General features: G+C 38.5%; 1 protein-coding gene across 27 annotated transcripts in view; it reads right to left on the bottom strand.

The window, feature by feature from the left end:
* Positions 1 to 22,240, bottom strand: part of MGA (MAX dimerization protein MGA) — a 152,673-nt gene that overhangs the window by 6,521 nt on the left and 123,912 nt on the right. For 13 of the 27 annotated variants that reach the window (XM_055363433.2, XM_055363435.2, XM_055363441.2 and 10 more), the window contains 8 exons: positions 17,114 to 17,404; positions 15,424 to 16,931; positions 11,134 to 11,264; positions 7,852 to 7,903; positions 5,173 to 5,379; positions 3,851 to 3,962; positions 3,340 to 3,573; positions 671 to 847 (listed from right to left, as the gene is read on the bottom strand). In XM_055363433.2, the coding sequence (XP_055219408.2) occupies positions 671 to 847; positions 3,340 to 3,573; positions 3,851 to 3,962; positions 5,173 to 5,379; positions 7,852 to 7,903; positions 11,134 to 11,264; positions 15,424 to 16,931; positions 17,114 to 17,404 (2,712 nt within the window). Of the gene's footprint in view, positions 1 to 670; positions 848 to 3,339; positions 3,574 to 3,850; positions 3,963 to 5,172; positions 5,380 to 7,851; positions 7,904 to 11,133; positions 11,265 to 15,423; positions 16,932 to 17,113; positions 17,405 to 22,240 lie in introns of those variants that run through there. The other 14 variants (XM_063698490.1, XM_055363454.2, XM_055363443.2 and 11 more) reach the window with 3 other exon arrangements.

Below are 22,240 nucleotides of genomic sequence, written 5' to 3'. Positions count from 1 at the left end.
CTTCTCCTAAGACAGAAATGCATCTTGATTCTGTTCACCTAATTAACTGCTACTTAGCGCAGAAAATGAAGCCCTAAAGGCAGCATGGGAACCAGGAAAGATGAGTCCTCCAGAGTGAGTTTGGCAACAGGTAGAGACAAGGAATTTTGGCTGGCAATGGCAATAAAGTAACCAGGATCCTAATATTACTAAAGAGACCCTTTCACCTTAATAGAAATTTAGTTGCCTGGAACCTAATCACCCAAGTGAGGTTTCTCTTTCAACTTTACCCTTTGCCCCAAAACAGAGTAGTGCTCAAAGTGAATGGGGCTAATAATGCAGAACTGTTATCATCTCTGAGTACCACAAAAAGTGACAAATATTTATGAACACCAAGACCTAAGACCATGATCATTTAACATCTTCCTTTCCCTCTGATATCTTTTTTATTCTTCCTCTTAGAAATTACTAGTGTTCACAAAATGGTTCCCAATACCAGGTGTAAAACACACCAAACAGTACCACAGCTCAAGCCAAATGTGTTCTAAAAATAGGGCCACCTCTTACCAAGGCAAATGCCAACAGAATAGCTCTTTATCATTACAGAACACATCCAAAGCCTTCCTTGGTCACCGTGAGATGTTAGGGATAACTTTATCACTTCCCATAGAGGACAACACTTACAACATACCTGGTAGAGCCACAGCGCTACCGGCAACTTGAGGCTTAAGATCAGATTCTAAGAGATCAGGAGAAACAGCTACCACTGGTCCTGAGAATAGGGGACCTTTTAGGGTGAGCAATTGCCCTTGCGGAGTCATCACAAGGTTGGTAGAGGTGTGTGGAGTGTTCGAGGATGAGGTATTTTCTGTAAGAAAGATCAGAAATTAGTTATAGATAAAAGGCATTCAGCTGGGTGTGGTGGCTCATGCCTGTAATCCCAGCACATTGGGAGGCTGAGGCAGGCAGATCACTTGAGACCGGGAGTTCAAGACCAGCCTGGGCTACATGGTGAGACCCCATCTCCATCTCTACAAGAAAAATTTTTTTTAATTAGGCGGGTGTGGTGGTGTGCACCTGTGGTCCCAGCTACTAGGAAGGCTGAGGTGGGAGAATTGCTTAAGCCCAAGAGGTCAAGGCTGCAAGCGAGACACTGAACTCCAGCCTGAGCTACAGAGTGAGGCTCTTCTCAAAACAAAACAGCCAAGTGCGGTGGCTGACACCTGTAATCCCAGCACTTTGGGAGGCCGAGGCAGGTGGATCACGAGGTCAGGAGATCAAGACCATCCTGACTAACACGGTGAAACCCCGTCTCTACTAAAAATACAAAAAATTAGCCAGGCGTGGTGGCGGGCGCCTGTAGTCCCAGCTACACGGGAGGCTGAGGCAGAAGAATGGCGTGAACCTAGGAGGCGGAGCTGGCAGTGAGCCTAGATTGCACCACCGCACCCTACCCTGGGCAACAGAGCGAGACTCCGTCTCAAAAAAAAAAAAAAAAGAAAAAAATACCCACACCAGATTTTTTTGGCTCATACACTGGGCTATCCAAACATTTAAAGAGTAAAAAAGAATATACCATTTTTTTTTTTTAATTTTTTTTTGAGATGGAGTCTCACTCTGTCCCACAGGCTAGAGCACAGTGGTGTGATTTCAGCTCACTGCAGCCTCCGCCGCCCAGGTTCAAGTGATTCTCCTGCCTCAGCCTCCCAAGTAGCTGGGACTACAGGTGTGCACCACCACATCCAGCTAATTTTGGTATTTTTAGTAGAGACAGGGTTTCACCATGTTGCCCAAGGCTGGTCTCAAATTCCTGAGTGCAAGCAATCCTCCTGCCTCTGCCTCCCTAAGCGGTGGGATTACGGGCATGAGCCACTGTGCCCAGCCAGACACACCATTCTCTAAGAATATAAGTAACACATAAAATCAATATAGCTTTACTTCCAAAATCAAGATGGTAATAAGAAGTTAAGACCAATTTACTTTGGGGTTTTTGTTTTGTTTTGTTTTGTTTCAGACAGAATTTCGTGCTTGTTGCCCAGGCTGGAATGCAATGGTGTGATCTCAGCTCACCACAACCTCCACCTTCCGGGTTAAAGCGATTCTCCTGCCTCAGCTTCCTAAATAGCTGAGATTACGGGCATGCGCCACCACACCTGGCTAATTTTGTATTTTTAGTAGAGACAGGGTTTCTCCATGTTAGTCAGGCTAGTCTCAAACTCCCAACCTCAGGTTATCTGCCCGCCTCAGCCTCCCAAAGTTCTGGGATTACAGGCATGAGCCACCGCGTCCGGCCTACTGTTTCTTAATAGTAATGTATTAATAAGTAAGTGATCTGATGAAAAATAGAGCCTGATGGCCAGGCGCAGTGGCTCACGCCTGTAATCCCAGCACTTTGGGAGGCCGAGGTGGGCGGATCACGAGGTCAGGAGATCGAGACCATCCTGGCTAACAAGATGAAACCCCGTCTCTACTAAAAATACAAAAAAAATTAGCCGGTATAGTGGCAGGCACCTATAGTCCTAGCTACTGGGGAGGCTGAGGCAGGAGAATGGCATGAACCCAGGAGGTGGAGCTTGCAGTGAGCCGAGATCGCACCACTGCACTCCAGCCTGGGCAACAGAGCAAGACTCTATCTCAAAAAAAAAAAAAAAAAAAGGAAGAAAGAAAAATAGAGCCTGATTTGACAAAATTAAATTTTACAAAAAATTTCCCATTTATTGGTCTCAGCTAGACCCAACTTCTTAAACCCATCAGTAGAACTGCAGGGAAATCACGAAGTATAAAGTCTGAAAAGATAAGTTTAAAAAACTACTCATTAAAAATACATGACTATAGACTAATATGCTACCAGGACTGGTAACTTCTCAGGATTTGCATGAGTGTGTATTACAACCAGAAACCAAAATCGAATGTAGTTAATATTCTACTTTTTATACAACCCATCTTTAATTCATTTAATTAAAACTAAAACTGTGGGTTGGGTGTGGTTGCTCACACCTGTAATCCCAGCACTTTCGGAGGTCAAGGCGGGTGGATCACTTGAGGTCAAGAGTTCGAGACTAGCCTGGCCAACAGGGCAAAATCCCATCTCTACTAAAAATTAAAAAAAAAAATTGGGCATGGTGGTGCTCGCTGTAGTCCCAGCTACTCAGGAGGCTGAAGCAGATAATCGCTTGAACCTGGGAGGTGGAGGTTGCAATGAGCTGAGATCAGATCACTGCAACTGCAGCCTGGGTGACAGAGTTGTCTCCAAAAAAAAAACCACACAAAACTAAAAATGTGGACAAGAGAAGGTGGTCAGTCCAGTAAAGTCAACTGATGTATATCTACATTAAGGAAAGCAAAGAATGTCCCTCCTACCTGTGGCCTGGTCTTTTTTTCTGGAAAGAATCAAAGGTTTCCCCCTCCTGTTATTTATAAACATCTGTCCAAGATCTACAGATGATGTAGAAGATCCTTCCTGCTGTTTGCTAATTCTGGGAGACATGTCAAACTCATCTGATCCCATCTTCTTTTTTCTTTTTTGTGCCTCTAGTGCTTGCTGTTTTGCATAAATATACTCTAGCTTCTTCAGGACCACTTCTTCTGTCTTACCTGTAAGTTAACAGAGAATACATTAGCACTTTCAGCATTACGCCACATAATGAGAAACAGAGTCAACAGAAATCTAGTTGCTTTAACTATATTCCCAAAAACTATGGAAAGTAAGGTGATCACAATTCACAAGAAACAACCCACCCAGTCAAAGGATAACTGTGCTGTAAACTGTGGGAGCCAAGCTTTCAATTAAGTATCTGAAAGATCTACTGAGGATTTCTTCTTGATAAAGCTATAATTATGCTCTTTACCAGATATTATTTACTTATCTCACCTGAAAGAGACGATACTTTCCGTATCAGAATATTCCGTTTTCGAGTCAGGAGATTTTTCTGTCCTATCAATTTGTCTGCCTGATCTGTTAGTCCCTGAATTTCACTGAAGGCCTAGAATGGAAATAGTGGTATTATTGAAAATTGATCCACTCTTTCTTTAAACACAGGTAAGGCCTATACAATTTCTCTAATGAAAAAAAACTTAATCTGACATCTTAAGAGAATTTTTAAATTCCATTAACAATTGTTGATGTTTCAGAAATTATTTTTTGTTAAACTGTAAGAGGATTTCTGGCTTACACTTTTAAGGAATGTGACCATGATTATTTCCAAAGAGCATCACTGAATGGTAGTAGGTATTCCACCACTGCGAGGAGATACAAAACACCTGTGCTCTGCTTAGATTTTAATAATCAACTTTAAGATCAACTCCTAGTCTAACCAAAACCTGGTTGAAATAACTGCTCTAGAGGGATATGAATGCTTATCCTGTACTCCTCCACCTTCTACTTAAAAACTATTTAAACGAAATTACTTTAGATATTCTACATGCAAAGTTAAAACTTCTGCTCCCTTGAATATTTCAGGTTTTCTTTTAAAATGACTGTCAACTGTTAAGCATATTAAAATATCACTTATGCTGTGCTTTATGCTGTGATAACCTGTACTAAGTGCTATCAAGAACACCAATGTAATGAGAATGTGGTCAACATGGCTAACCAGAGTTTCTGACTCTATCTGAAGAAAGGATAGCTGTGCCAATTAAGAACCTGACTTTCGCCCGGGTGCAGTGGCTCATGCCAGTAATCCCAGCACTTTGGGAGGCTGAGGTGGGCGGATCACTGGAGGTCGGGAGTTCAAGACCAGCCTGACCAACATAGAGAAACCCCGTCTCTACTAAAAATACAAAATACAAAATTACTACTAATCTACTAAAAATACAAAATTAGCCAGGTGTGGTGGCGCAAACCTGAAATCCGAACTACTCAGGAGGCTGAGGCAAGAGAATCGCTTGAACCCATGAGGCAAAGGTTGCGGTGAGCCAAGATCGTGCCATTGTACTCCAGCCTGGGCAACAAGAGCAAAACTCCGTCTCAAAAGAAAAAAAAAAAAAACCTGACTTTCAATGAAAACCTACTGTGACTTAGCATAATGATTTTCCCCCTAAGGGATTTATTGGGCATTCACTAGTCCATATTCATCTGTTACATTTAAGCAGCTCTATTTCAATCTCCCTTATATGTCAGTGGATTATCTTTCTCATATCATCGGTAAGAATCTCTTAGTCGAGCTCTTACTGTCATTTACACAGAACACTTACTCGAGTAAGAATGAGACTTTTGGAAACCTTGGAAGAATGAAGTAATCCCAATGTGATCTTTAATTTCTCAAAGAGATCCCTCATTTCACCACGCCGCCGCCGCTCATTGGCAGTGTGTGTCCGGCGATAATAAGCAAATGCTTCTGCTTCTTTCTGTAGTTTGTCACTCCAGTAATCAGGCTTCAGTTTTAGAGGAATTGGTGGAGCCTGTCCAAACAAGATTGCCTCCTAAACATCTTGAACATGTAGTTGGCCCTCTTACTCTGTTCCAAATGACACTGCCCTATTTCAGGCACTCATTACCTTTTGTCTGGACTGTTGTAACAGCCTCTCAATTGGTCATCTTACTACCAGTCTATCCTTCCTTCAAATCTAACTCTTACAACACCAACAGTGTAATTTCTAATACATGCTAAAGTGATCTTACCAGCTCTCAGTTCAAATTTCAGTGATTTTCAAATGAGGAAGAAATTGTATATGTTACAGGCGTACGAGATCTGAAAGAGCTTAAGTAATTTATTATATTACTAAAACTTGTTTTCATGATACAAATTACATTAAATGTTTTTCAAAAAATACTGTAAGATCCTCCTCAATCTGGTAAACAATCAACTGCCACTCTTCTAAATCATCTTTCTCTCCAACCATTCCTATCTGCTAGAAATTCCCAAAATATACTACACAATCCCACACCTCCCTGACATTACACAGGCTTTTTACCTGTACCTAGATTACTTATCCCACCTCTTACCTAAACCCCCATAACATTTAAAACTTAACACTTAAAACTCAAACTCTACACTTTTTCAGGAAAGTCCTTCTTGATCCCCAGAAAGGCTTAAAGCCTCCTTTCTCTATCTTATTTATTCTATTACAATCTTTGCATATAGAACTTAAAATATATGAAAAGGCTGGCCAGGCACAGTGGCTCACACCTGTAATTTCCAGCACTTTTGGACGCCAAGGTAGGGGATCACTTGAAGCCAGGAGTTTGAGACTAACACAGGCAACACAGTAAGACTTCATCTTTACAAAAAAAAAAAAAAAAAATACACACACACACACACACACACACACACATATTAAGAAGCTTATAATGAAAAGCAACTGTGCCCTGAACTTGTACCTGGATCCTCAGAAACAATCACTTGTTAATTCTTTTAGCAGCTTCTTCTAGTTCTTAAATCTATATCCTAAACCAAAAATAGTAACATCAGCTTATTTTTTTCCATTTTCAATGCTATCTATTGACTTCTTGCTATGCAGAAGAGGATTTAGCTCACATCACTCTTATGTCTTACCATCTTATCATCCCAATATAGTTACATCACTACTTTTAGCTGTTCTACTGATCCCTTAGCAACTTGAATTCTACCTTAATTTCTTATTTCATCAACAATAAACAATCTATCTTGCCTTTCTACTTTGTAAAATGAGGGTATCAGCACCTGTATCCTTCCCTTTATTTCTTCTTCCCTCTCTCACCTCCCAATTTGTCATTTGTATTCTCACATTTTCAAGACTGAAATTAAGTCTTCTATATTTTAATCATAGGTTATAAACTTTAAAAAAGCATCAACATTAACTATTATGACATTATAAACACTACTCATACAAAGTGAATAATATTTCCTGTCCTGTGCAGTTTCTTGCTTTTGTGATTTTTCCCTCTGATGTTTCTAATTGTCTCTTTTTCTGACACTGTTTGCTTAATCATAACTCTGACCGTACCCAAAAACTCTAACGTAAAAGCCACTGCCTTTCTAAAGTCAAACCCATTATGCATTAACATAGAATGGGAGAATAAAACAGCCAAGAAGACAGAAAGAAAAGCAATAAAACATTAAATACAGCAAAGTGCAGCAAGAATTTGCATGTAATTATTTGGGTACAAAACAATGGATTATGTAAATAAGCTATTATGAAAATTCTTGTTATATCTGAAAAATGCTTCAGAATAAATTTTTAAAAGCCAAATATAATGATATATGCAAATAATTACAACCACGCAAATACGCTGGATCATGTAAGTCCCAAATCAGATCAAAACCAAACAAACTGCACTATGATTTTTTAAAGGAACCAAATGCCACCCTCTACTTCAACCCAACCCCCATCATTGTCTTTTTTTAATCTTTTAAATTAAGATAGAAAAACAAATGGAAAACAATTTAAACAAACCAAACTCTCCTCCATGCCTACTGTTGGTAAGGATAAACAAAAAACCCTGCTTAATTATGTTACTATGATATAAACCAAAAAGATTAAGAAAATTAAAGGTTTATTTTTTCATGGATCCCTGAACTGCTAGCCATTTTGCAGAGCATAGTTTTTTAAATCACTTAAAATCATGAGCCCAAGCAAGAAAGAATGGCAGCTTGTTTTACATCAGACCATTACAAGAACAGTTTTCAAACAAGCACATATATATCCTCATAAATTTCATATCCATTTTTAACTCCTCTACATTAGTCTATCCTCTGAGGAGAAGAATTAAAAGGGAAAAAAAGGACATTAGCAGTATAATTTGATTAAGGAGAAAAAACTGATTATATTAACTCACTGGCAAAAATAGCCCTGAGAAAAAATCGTGGCTAATATAGCTAATGTTGTTTCAACCCTAAGATAAATGTTAACAATTTTATTCAATGAGTAATTATCACTAAATATCCTAAATACCTTTCGACTCCTTTCAGCTGCTTTTTCATCTGCAGAGATGTGAGTACAGGACCTGGATAAAGACAGGATTTTTCAGTGTCTTACTGAAATTTAATAATCTAAGACCTATTTCACAGCTACAACCAAACCATTCCAAATTACAACCAGTTTCTTTTTCCCAAGGTGTGATATATGGCCACATTGTTTACTTGACATTATGTATTTTCTCTACAAGTGTACAAATAGTCACTAAAACTTCAAATTACTTTGTACAATCATGAAATATTTAATACACAAAACCATATAAACAAATTTAAAGTTGTCCTTCAGTATCCAGGGAAGACTCGTTCCAAAACTTCCAGCAGTATCCTTGAATACTCAAGTCCCTGATATAAAATGGCATAGTATTTGCATATAACATAGGCACCTCCTCCTGTATACTATAAATCATCCCTACATTACTTATAACACCTAGTACAATGTAAAAACTAAGTAAACAGTTGTTATACTGTATTGTTTAGGGAATAATGACATGAAAATAAAGTCTATACATGTTCAATACAGATGCAATTTTTCTTCTTCCAAGTATTTCCAATCCATGGTTGGGTGAATCCACAAATACATGCTTTCTATATTTGTGGATACATCCTTTTCCATTATAAACTTGGTCTTCCCATCTGTGAAGGAGGACCAGGCGTATAATGAACACCCACATATGAACCATCCAGCTTGAGAAATAATACATCTCAAAAATACAGAAGGTTCTATGTGCAGTCTATTCAATCACATTCCCTTCCTTCCTTCTCAAAAGTAACCATTCTAAGACAGAGTTTACCATGCACACTTTTGTAAGTTTTACTAGAAATATATATATATATCTAAACAAACAAAAAAAGTACCACTTTAAATATTATATACTGTACTATATCCTTCTGCAACTCATTTGTTTCATTCAATATTCCACCTGAAGGCCAGGCACAGTAGCTCATGCCTGTAATCCCAGAACTTTAGGAGGCCAAGGCACGAGGACTGGTTGAGGCCAGGAGTTCAAAACTAGCCTGGCCAACATAGCAAGACTCTGTCTCTACAAAAAATATCGAAAATAAAAGTACAAATAAATTACACCTGAGATATGTTGATACGCAGAGTTCCAATTCCAATTGTTTTAACTGTTATATAGTTATATAGTATTCCACAATGCGAATTTCCCCGATTTTTTTTTTTTCAGAATGTTAGTAGTTATTTAGGTTGTTTCTAAAGCTTCATAATAGCAAACAATGCTGCAATGGACAGTCCCATACACGACCCCTTGTGTAAATTTTTCTGGGGCATAGGAGCAGAAGAAAGATATGCACACCTTCAACTTCAGTAACTGTTAAACTGGTAATAACAATGTACACTCCCACTTGCAGTATGCGAGTTCCCATTGCTCCACACCTAGATAACTGTACCACCAGAAATCTCCACTTTTGAAGTCTTATGGGTGTGAATTGGTAAAGTCACTGTGGTTTTATCTGTATTTCCTTAATTACTTGTGAGGCTGAACAAATGTACATGTGCTTGCTGGGCTTTTAGGTTTCTTCTTCTTCTGTCAACTGTCTCTAATATCCATTACTTTTCTACTGGGTCATCTTTTTCTTACTGACTTGTAACAATTTTTTTATACCCTTGACACTAATCCTTTGTTAGTTAATACGTATGGCAAACACTTTCTTCATATCTGAGTTTGCCTTTTCAGTGTTTTCATGGTGTTCTGACAGAATTTTTCAATTCTTTTAACCTTTATTTTTAATTAAATTTAAACAATTAATTTAAACAAATCTAATTAAATCTTTAATTTTTTTTTTTTTTTTGAGATGGAGTCTCACTGTGTCTCAGGCTGGAGTACAGTGGCACAGTCTCAGCTCACTGCAACCTCCACCTCCCAGGTTCAAGCAATCCTCCTGCCTTAGCCTCCCGAGTAGCTGGGACTACAGGCGTGTGCCAACAAGCCCGGCTAATTTGCGTATTTTTAGTAGAGACAGGGTTTCGCCATGTTGGCCAGCCTGGTCTTGAACTCCTGAATTCAGGTGATCCGCCCGCCTCAGCCTCCCAAAGTGCTGGGATTACAGGCGTGAGCCACCACGCCCAGCCTAAATCTTTAATTTTTTATTTTAATCTGTTCCCTTACAGTTTTTGTGCTCTGTGTTGGTTATTCTTGGCCCTTTACTATTGCAATCCATTAACATGTTATCTCTCTCCATTTGTTGAATTCCTCTTCGTCTTTCAACACAATTTTGTAAGAAAAGTCTTACACAGTTTGTCAGAGAATGTTCTCACACGGCATTTTTCCTGTTACTATTGCAAATATTTTTTAGAGTTTTTGTTTGTTGCCATTGTTTACAAACTCAGTTTTAGTATACAGAACTCATTATCCCAGACTAAACTCATTAAGTCTAATTAAGTTTTTAAGGGATTTAAATTCTTTCAAGTTTAGCCAAGTAGATAACTGAAGTAGCCTGCAAACAGCTCCGGACTGAAGAAAACTATTAGTCCTACTTTCTACTCCTTCAACTTTCTCAGCATCAGTAGGAATGAAGAATTATTCTTTCTCAACTCATAGCTACTTTCATATCATCATAGATAATGAGATGACAGGAAAAGTACAATGTCTGGCACAAAATATCTTCCTTCTCTACTCTTTCTCACAGTCCAATCCATAATCAACATAAGGCTTACTAAAACAGAAAATGAAATAAATTTTCCTGAGCAAGTCATCATTCCTTTCATATTTTCATCTCACCAGTGAAACAGGAAGAAAAATTTTCCTACCTGTATCTCACCTGTTCAACTAGTAAAGTAACCAAATTTAGAATGTAATGCCTATTCTTAAATGATAAAAGAAACTAACCTTTGTTGAGTAGTCCACTTATATCAGTTATTATGCTAGTTGCACATACTACCTCATTTAACACTTCAAATGGGGGCATTTTCCTCATTTCATAGGTAAAGAATCTGAGGTTCAGAGAGATTAAAGATTTGCCCAAGGTTAAATACCTACAAACTAGCAAAACTAATATTTTATAATACCAGTCTATCGGGCTCCAAAAGCATGTTATTCACATTTACACACTGCCTCCTACCAACGACCAAAGAAAATTAATTACCCAAATTCTAGTTCATCTCCTCATCTATACTAATCAGAAAAAAAGCTAGAGGAAGAAGGAACCAGATCAGTTACCCAGAGCTCCTGAACAGAACATTTCATTTTGTTTCTGGTTACAAAGCTACAAAAACAACAATCCAAAGAGAAATAAGACTTACGGCTGTTTGAATGACTGTGTGTGGGCCGCTGTGGTCTTCAGGTGAGCAACATTAATTTCCTCTGAGAGCTCTTCTACAGTCTCAATGTCCACGTGCTCCTCATCATCCTCAATGTATTCTACATAGTTACTCTGAAATACATCATTATAAAAGTAAATAATGTATTGAGTGGCAAGCACACCTAAACTTTTCAAATGCTTGTTCCCCTTATAAAACCAACTAATGCCAAACATTCATGTTATATCATGAGTACTGATAATCCTAAGATTGTTAGTCATAATAAGGAATTAAGACAGAAAGATAACATATCATTAGAATTAACAACCAAGAACTATAAGTCATATATATTATATATAATATTATTATATATAATATATATATAATATATATTATATATTTTATATATAATATATATTATATATTTTATATATAATATATATTATATATTTTATATATAATATATATTATATATTTTATATATAATATATATTATATATTTTATATATAATATATATTATATATTTTATATATAATATATATTATATATTTTATATATAATATATATTATATATTTTATATATAATATATATTATATATTTTATATATAATATATATTATATATTTTATATATTTTATATATTTAATGTATAATCTATATTATATTATATATATATATTATATAATAGATACCATGGCCAGCCGTGGTGGCTCACACCTATAATCCAGCACTTTGGGAGGCCCAGGCAGGTGGATCGTTTTGAGCTCAGGAGTGCAAGACCAGCCTGGGCAACATGGCAAAACCCTGTCTCTACAAAAAATACAAAAATTAGCCAGACATGGTGGCGCTCGCCTATAATTACAGCTACTCGGAAGCCTGAGGTGGGAGGATTGCTTGAGGCCAGGAGTTCGAGGCTGCAGTGACCCAAGACTGCACCACTGCACACCAGCCTGGGAGACAAGAATAAGATTGTCTCAAAAAAAATTAAATAAAAAATAAATAAACAGACATAATTAAACTTAACAGCATCCTCAAAGGACTGCACTGATGCTTCAGTGTTATTTCTAGTGGACAAAGTTCAGGCACAGATATATTAAGGTTTCATAAATCTTAAGATTAAATAACAGTAAAATAAAATTTGGTGAAAGAAATATAGAAAGGAGAAAAATTCAAGTGCCACTTTAAGGGGGCTTCATGACCAACATCCTATCAGATGCCCACAAATCAACACACATTAACATACACAGGCAGGTATAGAAATAGGATACAGCCTAGTCCTGCAACTCTCTCAACACCACAAAATGAGAGCTTGTAAGGAATTTCAGGTTTCAAAAAAGCCCAGGATTGCTGTATTTCCTTATTATACCAAAAAAGGAGTCAAAGTGTTTACTGAGCACCTGTCACAGAAACTTGCTAAATATTTTATGTAACACTAGAGTTATATGGATATATAGGATAAGCAGATCTTTTTAAGTCCACCTTTACAAATAGTATTTCCTTGCAACATTTCTGTGCCCCCTCAAAAAAAAAAAAGTGTTTACTATGCCAGAAACATAGTAAATGAGCCCACCTCCCGGGATCAAACGATTCTCCTGCTTCAGCCTCCCGAGTAGTTGGGACTCTAGGACTGTGCCACCACACCTGGCTAATTTGTGTATTGTTAGTAGAGATGGGGTTTCACCATGTTGGCCAGGCTGGTCTCAAACTCCCGACCTCAGGTGATCCGCCTGCCTCAGCCTCCCAAAGTGCTGGAATTACAGGCGAGAGCTACAGCACCCAGCATAACTGCAGTATTTCTAAATAATATCCAATAACTTCCACAAGGAAGATTTAAATTAAAGAAGCTATTTACAACTTCCCTCACAGTATTCCAATGCTAATCATAAAGGTAACATAGGTGTGAGATGTGCAAATAAAAACAATGTAGACTTTAGATTTTAGAGATCACTTAATATGACCTTTAAAAAAAAAAGTCAGTATAACTTGTTTGCTTGTCAAATTCCCTATTAGTACACTCAAGCAATGCCTCCTTGTATGATTAAGATACTTCAGGCCGGGCGCAGTTGCTCATGCCTGTAATCCCAGCACTTTTGGGAGGCCAACGTGGGTGGATCACCTGAGGTCAGGAGTTCGAGACCAGCCTGGCCAATATGGTGAAACCCCGTCTTTACTAAAAAAATACAAAAATTAGCTGGGCATGGTGGTGCCCACCTGTAATCCCAAGCTACTCGGGAGGCTGAGGCAGAAGAATCGCTTGAACCGAGGAGGCAGAGGATGCAGTGAGCCGAGATGGCACCACTGCACTCCAGCCTGAGCGACAAAGCGAGACTCTGTTATAAAAAAAAAAAAACACTTTAATGGTTCTATTATGTAAGTTCCACTAATAGTAATAGTTTTCACTGGTTTTAAAGTTGAACTGTTTTTTGGTCTCAAGTTAACTTCGGCTGACTTACAGTGTGAGACTGCAAAAAAACACAAAAAAATCAGCAATATAACTCCTAAAGTCAATGAATTTACATCCATTCTTGAAAAAGATTAGGCTATGGAGAGAAGGTATAAGTCAAATGAATACAGAATCATCCAATTTTAGAGCAAGATCCTCCTTTATAAATGAGACAATGGAGGTACTGAAATAACCAATATAAGAACATTAAGACCAGCCCGGCCAAGATGGTGAAACCCCATCTCTACGTAAATACAAAAATTAGCTGGGGCGGTGGCAGGCTCCTGTAATCTCAGCTACTCGGGAGGCTGAAGCAGGAGAATTGCTTGAGCCCCAGAGGTGGAGGTTGCAGTGAGTTGAGTTCGCGCCACTGCACTCCAGCCTGGGCGACAGAGTAAGACTCCGTCGCTAAAATAAAATATTTCAACATTTTAGATTTTTAAAACAGTAATCTTTTTGTCTTATTTTATGTGCATAAAGCAGTTAAGCATTAACAGAAAAGGACCAGATAACACAGAGGCAGAATGAATCTCAAGGAAGTGAGATTGTAAAACAAGCAGTTGTATGACAATCAGTGCAGACGGCTGTCATCTGCTCCTGAAAAGAAGGACACAGTTTAGATTTTAGGGCACTCCACAGGCAGCTGGTTATGATCTCCCCATGTTTTACATCAGACCTTATGTCAGGGGTCAGCAAACCACAGCCCACTAACAACAACTTTTTTTTTTTTTTTTTTTTTAACCCGAGACAGAGTTTTGTTCTTGTCGCCCAGGCTGGAGTGCAATGGCGCGATCTGGGCTCACTGCAACCTCCGCCTCCCGGGTTCAAGCGATTCTCCTGCCTCAGCCTTCTGAGTACTGGGATTACAGGCACCCATCACCACACCTGGCTAATTTTTTGTACTTTTAGTAGACACGGGGTTTTGTCATGTTGGCCAGACTAGTCTCAAACTCCTGACGTCAGGTGATCCACCCACCTCGGCCTCCCAAAGTGCTGGGATTATGGGTGTGAGCCACTGCGCCTGGACTTTTTTACTAAAGTTTTAATGGAATACAGCTGCTTTTATACTATAACAGCAGTCAATTAGTTGCAACAGAGAGCCATCTAGCTCTCTGCAAAGTCTAAAACTATTTACTATCTGGCCTTTTACAGAAAACGTTTGTACAACTCCTGCACTGTATCAATACCTGACAGTTACTTATTTAAGTAAATACAACAACCCTAAATAGGAATCCTATAAAAAAACTTCAGGAAAATAATAAAAATAGGCCATAAAGGTCATATTACAAAGGACGAAGACCAAAGTCTAGAATATAAATTCCAGAGACTAAATATTTAATTTTTGGAAATAAAAGCAACTCAAGGCAAAATGGTATTAGAATATGATGGTATTTTCCAGTTTTTCTCCAAAAACAAAAACATCTCTCTATATGCAAGTGAATAAGTTCTCCTCTAGTTCTAAGGTCACCCATTCCCAGTTTCTCATTAACATCTACCAGAGAAGCTACAACCACCTCACATAGAAAACGTCATACAAATTGACTGAGATCAAATGGGAGTAATGGTTTCGGGATTTTAAAAATCTAACTCGGTAGGGACTCTCAAGCACCTATCACCCAAATATTTAAGCCAGCCTTCCCATAAAACCAGACAAGTCTCAAAGAATAAAAGCTCAATAAAGGATGCTTGATTGACACAGCCTAAAGAACTACTGAGCCATTTAAGTCATAATCTAAACCTAGGCATCCAATTAAATGTATTATGCCTTTAGTGATCTTCTGAAAAAGCTTCTGTCTTTAATAAATCATTTAAATCCTTTAGGTTTCAGTCACAACAAAAATGGGCTCACCACCTTTTCTACATCATCAACCTCCTCACTCTGGTAGTCAGAAACAACATCCACAATTTCATCAATAGAATCATCGGTTTTCTCATTATCATCTTCATCATCTTCTTCCAAATCCAAAACAGTGAAGTCAGCACTGCTTCTCCCAGCCTTCTTCTCTTGCTTTGGTTGTATCTGTTCTCCAGGTAGCAGTAAGTGACCCTGAAAATGTCCATTCCCTCTGCTGCTTTTTGCAGCTCTCCTAGGAACAATGGAGAAGGCTGAAGGATTAGAAATCCTACTCCAAGAATCACATTCAGTTTTCAAAACTCTGGCATCTTCAGTAATTCCACTTTTTCCAAGTAAGTCAGAGATGCCTTGTTCTTGCTGAAACACATCTGAATTTTCCTGACATGTCTTTGTTTCTTTAATTAACTGCTCATCTGCCTCTTTCTTACATTCCTGTGAAGCTCCAACACATTTCCTGGTTAAGGGGCCCTTCAGATGTTTTCTCCATCTTTCCTTGTCTTTCTCCAGAGAGTCTCCACATTCCTTCTCTTTGGCCTCTGGCTGTAGATTAGATTGCTGCTCCATAACTTTGCTTCCTGACAATTCAAATTTACTTTCTTCCTTAAAGGTGACTGGAAATTCACTTGAGTTTTCTTCTGGATTGTCAAATCCTTTCTGCTGTTCCACCTTCACATCACCAAGTTTTTGATGCTGTACTTTACTTAAATTTTGGACTGTCTTATTACTGGCTTTTTCAGAAATGGTCCTAACTTCTAGAACAGCCACTTTTTCTTTGGAACTCTTACGATTCCTAGCCCCATATTCTTCATTAACATCTTTATAATCTTGATCTGCATGTGACCCAGCGATACAGGAATGCTCAGATGGTTTGACAGTTGCACAACCTTCTTCTGGAAGGCATTCTTCATCCAAATGATCACCCCTATCTTCCAAGGAATCATTCAGAGTTTCTTCTGAGGTAGCAGCTCCTGAGTTTTGTTTTATTATATTAGCCTCAGGGTCTACAGCCTCTCCTTCTGACTGTAGAACCTTCTTCGTTTCTTGCTCTCTTTTTATTGAGTTTGTTTCATCTTTCTGGTCTGGATTCTGAGATTCTCTCTTCATCTGAAGGGAAGCAACATGTTGAAGAATGGAGCTAGGAACAGGCTTTTGTCCTGGGAGCTGTAACAAGGCAAAACTACCAGACTGGAGAGGAATAAGACTGGCTGTACCAACAGGCTGTCCTCCTGAGCTATAAGTTATTTTGGTTTCAGAGCCTGTTTTACTTGCAAAGCTTTGTGGTTCAGGAGGAGAAATCCTCAGAGTCAATGTACCAGCCTGAGACACAAAACTAGCTCCAGAGGAAAGCAATGATGGTGCCTGAGTGATAACATTCACTGCTGAAGAAGACCCAACAGCTTGAATTACAGGATTCATGACAGAGAAAGCAGAGGATGAAGTGGAAGATGGCGGAGTCTCAGAGGGTTTGGAAGGAGCAGGTAACCGGATTCCCATCACAGACCCTGGTTTAAAAAATAAGAGAGAAATTTTTAAATCATGACTGCCCATATCAAGACTTCCAATGTTTGCTTTTCTTTTTGGAAAAGTAACTCTTAAGAGACGAAGAAAAACAATCTTGGTGTCTTAACATACCATATGGCCAAGTGATTCAACAAAAGAAAATTCATGAAAAAGAACTTTATACCTGGGTTCCGAAACATGACAGGCTGTAAGTTGGGCTGGGTATTAGAGCCTCGAAGCTGATGCAAAGGTAGAAGCTGGACAATCTGCCCATTAGGGTGCCTGAATAAGTTCATTCCACTTGGACTCCTAACAGGCTGCAAGACCATCCGATGTCCCTGAAGTTGTGTGTTTGAGACAGGTCTAAGAGTAGGAGAACCCTGCTGCACTGGAATCAACAACAATCGAGGTCCAGCACGTTTCACTGTGTTAGGAGAGACCTGTGGAGTAGCCACTGGAATTTGAGCAGCATTTTCTGAAAAACAGGAAATGGAAACATGGTACCCAAATTCCCCTTTAACACACGTAAGAAAAAAAAAGTATTCATAATATTTTTTAAGACACAGTCTTGCTTTGTTGCTCAGGCTGGAGTGCAATGACACAACCTCGATTGACTACAACCTCCGCGCCTCCCTAGTTCAAGTGATTCTCCCACTTCAGCATATCGAGTAGCTGCGACTACAGGTGTGCACCAGCACACCTGGCTTATTTCTGTATTTTTGGGTAGAGACAGGGTTTCACCATGTTGGCGAGGCTGGTCTCAAACCCCTGACCTCAAGTGATCTGCCGTCCTTGGCCTCCCACAGTGCTGAGATTACAGGCGTGAGCCACCGCGCCCAGTCTATTTTTTTTTTTTTTTTTTAAAGAGACAGGGTTGCACTTGTCACCTTCAGTGCAGTAGCTCAATCATAGCTCACTGCAGTCTCAAACTCCTTGGTTCAAGAGATCCTCCTGCCTCAGCCTTCCAAGTAACTGGGACTACAGGGATGTGTCACTACACCTGGCTAATTATGTTATTCTTTGCAGAGACAGGGTCTTGCTTTGTTGCTCAAGCTAGTCTCAAACTCCTGGCCTCAAGTGATCCTGCCATCTCGGCATTCCAAAGTGCTGGGACTGCAGCCATGAGCCACCATGCCCAGTCATTAAGGCACAGAATCTGACCTTGCTGCAAATAACTTCTAATTTGGATTATAAAGTTGCTGAAATTCTGTAGTTTCATAATACACTATTTATGGCTGAGAACAGCCAGACATTATGGAGCTTTACATTTAGAATGGTAAAAAATAGAGTATCAATTGTCAAGAGGCACATTTAAAGAGAGAATACTTTTGCCTAAAGAAAAACATGGTTATCTCTCTAAATCTGGATTCCTGTTAAAGAGATCCATTCATGATAAAATTATGCTTCAACTTTATTCTTTTGAGACAGGATCGCACTCTGTCGCCCAGGCTAGAGTGCAGTGGTGGGATCACAGCTCACTGCCACCTCGAACTCCCAGGCTCAGCCTCCCAAGTAGCTGGGACCACAGGTGCATGCTTTTTTTTTTGTAGAGATGGAGTTTGCTATGTTGCCCAGGCTGGTCTGGAACTCCTAGGGCTCAAGCAATCCTCCTGCCTTGGCCTCCTAAAATGTTGGGATTATAGGTATGAGCCAATGTGCCTGGCCTCTTCTTTATGTTTTTAAATAAAATCCAGATTCTGCACAATTTAACTTTAAAATTAAAGCTCATAACACTTACTAGAGTTACGGGTCAATTTCTAAGCTTATACCACCTGAGGAAGATAAAGAACTAAAAATCCTTGGTTTATAAAAGGCTTTTTGGTTTTTAAAATTCACTAACAAATATGCAAAGCTTAAAGGTTTGTGGGAATTATTTTTCAGAAGGAAAAAATTACATAAGCCCCCCAAAATGGAATGAAATTAAGAGACATCAAAGAAGCAGGGAAATAAATCTGGCTTAGAAGAGGCAAAAGATGTTTTTAAAACAAAAAGAAAAAGCAGAAATTTAATGCAGAAGATGTGAATTAATAGAGATTTCAAACCATTAATAGTACTTAAAGATGCCCTTTACTGATTGGAAGAGATATTTCGAAATACTAAAGACATAGGAAAAAACAGTATGAGTAATCTAGATTTTTTTTTTTAGATCAAAGAGATAAAGAGGTAGGAATCATGGTAATAGTAAGCATAAATGAAACTGGTCTAACATTACTATTCAAATTGGTGAGCTTATTTAACATTAATAAATAAAAATTGGTAGGCTTATTTAACATTAATAAATAAAACTTAAAAAGTCTGCTACTGAAGAGAAAAAAAAATCAAACAAATGAAACAAAACAAAGACTTTAGCTTAACGTGATTCTCTATCAAACAGGCACTCTGCCCACACAAAAAAATATCAAATTTCAAAAAGAAAGTCATGGTCATAACATTTAGATGAAAAATTATATAGAAAATCCAAGACTACTCTTAAAAATTAAATAAAACACAAAACCAAACTGTTCATGAAAATAATCGTGTGCAATTTAAACAAAAAATATTCATCTACCTTTTTTTTTTTTTTTTTTTTGAGACAAAGTCTCGCTCTGTTGCCCAGGCTGGAGTGCAATGGCAAGATCTCGGCTCACTGAAACCTCTGCCTCCCGGGTTCAAGCGATTCTCCTGCCTCAGCCTCCAGAGTACCTAGGATTACAGGCATGCAACCACCACATCCGGCTAATTTTTTTTGTATTTTTAGTAGAGACAGGGTATCACCATGTTGGCCAGGCTGGTCTTAAACTCCTGACCTCAGGTGATCCATCCTCCTCAGCCTCCCAAAGTGCTGGGATTACAGGCGTCAGCCACTGTGCCCGGCCATATTAATCTATCTTACGTGAATTAAGAAACAAATATGTTAATGCATTCTTAATTTTTCAACTTTTTTCTTCAAATTAACTTTTAGAGAGTGATTCAAAAACATTCAGAGAATGAAAGCAATCTTTAATATACACATTAAATATGTGATGGTTTACTTAACTGTGTGCAAGGAAAAGGAAGGTAAAGAGGAAAAGGAGAAAAATTAAATTTTAAAAGCACAGATATCAAAGTGCCAACAGGGGATCCTCTTTATAAATAGAGAAAAAAATTACACACACTTCCTTAAGTAGCAGTTACCTGAGTCAGGTCTATTTATTTTAAAAGATTAGAAAACTTGTTAAATGTTAGTGTTTCCTGGCAGGATGCAGTGGCTCATGCCTGTAATCCCAGCACTTTGTGGGGCCAAGATGCAAGGACTGCTTGAGCCCAGGAGTTCAAGACCAGCCTGGACAACACAGCGAGACCTCGCCTCTACTGAAAATCAAAAAAATAACCAGGTGTGGTGGCACATGCCTATGATCCCAGCTACTCGGGAGACTGAAATGGGAGGATCACTTGAGCCTGAGATGTCGAGGCTGCAGTGAGCCATGATCATGCCACTACACTCCAACCAGCATGACAGGGCAAGACCCTGTCTGTCTGTCTCTCTCTCTCTCTATATATATATATGGTTTTTTTTTTAAATAAAAATACATTTTTATTAAAAATATATCTACATGTTTTCCTCAAATGGTATTATAGAAGATATCTTATGTACAGTCTTTGATGATATATCTTTAATATTACTCTAGTATTTTCTAGCTTTCTTCTTTAAAAAAAAAGACAGCAAAGCCATGTGCTCAGAATATATAGTAGCTAACAGGAATTTAATGATTTTTTAATTATTATAGTTTCCAGTATATTTCTTTATAGGGTTAACCTCTATTATGCCGAGTAATGCCGAGTAATGCTGGTTTCCAGTTAATGCTGTCTCTTTTAAAAACACATTTACAGCCAGGCGCTGTGGCTCACACCTGTAATAATCCTAAGCACTTTGGGAGGCCAAGGCAGGCCGATCATGAGGTCAAGAGTTTGACACAAGCCTGGTCAACATGATGAAACCCCGTCTCTACTAAAAATATAATATACACCACTGCGTGGTGGCGGGCACCTGCAATCCCAGCCACTCGGGAGGCTGAGGCAGGAGAACCACTTGAACCTGGGAGGCGGACGTTGCAGTGAGCTGAGATGGTGCCACTGCATTCGAGCCTGGGCAACAGAGCAAGACTCCGTCTCAATAAATAAATAAATAAACACACACACACATTTACATATAAAAAAGCAGTTGATTAAAATAAAAATATTAGGTAGGTGACAGCACAGATGGGACTCAGCAAAATATGTGAATGCATATCCTGAATAACTGAAGTCTGAGAAACAACAGAACTACAGAAGAATAAACTACTATATTGTTTCATGAAAGAATTAAGAGTACAGAAACAGGCTGGAATCCATATGGTTTAGAAGACATGATCTGTTAAAATATAACAGATATGCACCTTGAGATTCAATAGGAAATCAAAGTAGCTTCACTAATGACTTCACTCCCAAAATTATCTATCAGATTAATCATGATTTATGGGCATATTTATGGGAAGAAGCACAAGACAGACACATTTAATATTGTGATTCACAAGCCGGACGTGGTGGCTCACGCCTGTAATCCCAGCACTTTGGGAGGCCAAGGTGGGCAGATCACGGAGACTGAGATCAGCCTGACCAAAATGGAGAAACCTCGTCTCTACTGAAAATACAAAAAATTAGCCGGACATGGTGGCATGCACCTGTAGTCCCAGCTACTCGGGAGGCTGAGGCAGGAGAATCATGTGAACCCAGGAGGCAGAGGTTGCAGTGAGCTGAGATCCTGCCATTGTACTCCAGCCTGGGCAACAGAGCAAGACTCCATCTCAAAAAATATATATATATAAATACACACACACACATATATATATATATATAGATTCACTTTTCCCTTCAACAGAACTTCAACTTACAAACTAACTCCCAATCTCTTCTCCCATAAAAGACAGAGAGGAATTTGGACCACATCACTAAATGCAAAAATATTTAAGAGAAAACATCAATAACCAAGACCGAATTGCTATTGGTTAATTATTTCCCCTCAAATCCTGCAAAGTCTCTTGCTCTTTTCCATATTAGTTCCTCTATGAGTAGATTAAAAGAACCACTTACTTTAGCTAGTTGCATCTGGATATAAAAACTACACAAAGTGTAGGATATTCCTATTTCAAATTCACTCAACCTAAGCCAATAAAAGAAATACTTTAACTAAAAAGTTTATAAAAATATTAGAGCCCTAAACAAATATGCCTCCTTGTTTCTATTTCAATCAGTTCATGTCCAGCAATTAAATAGGTGCTGATTCATTAGTGGTTTTTACTAGACAAAAGGAGAT

This window comes from Gorilla gorilla, chromosome 16 (assembly GCF_029281585.2).
Source record: "Gorilla gorilla gorilla isolate KB3781 chromosome 16, NHGRI_mGorGor1-v2.1_pri, whole genome shotgun sequence".
Taxonomy (NCBI): domain Eukaryota; kingdom Metazoa; phylum Chordata; class Mammalia; order Primates; family Hominidae; genus Gorilla; species Gorilla gorilla.
Note: the sequence above shows the minus strand (reverse complement) of the source record. Positions and strands in the feature narration are given on the sequence as shown.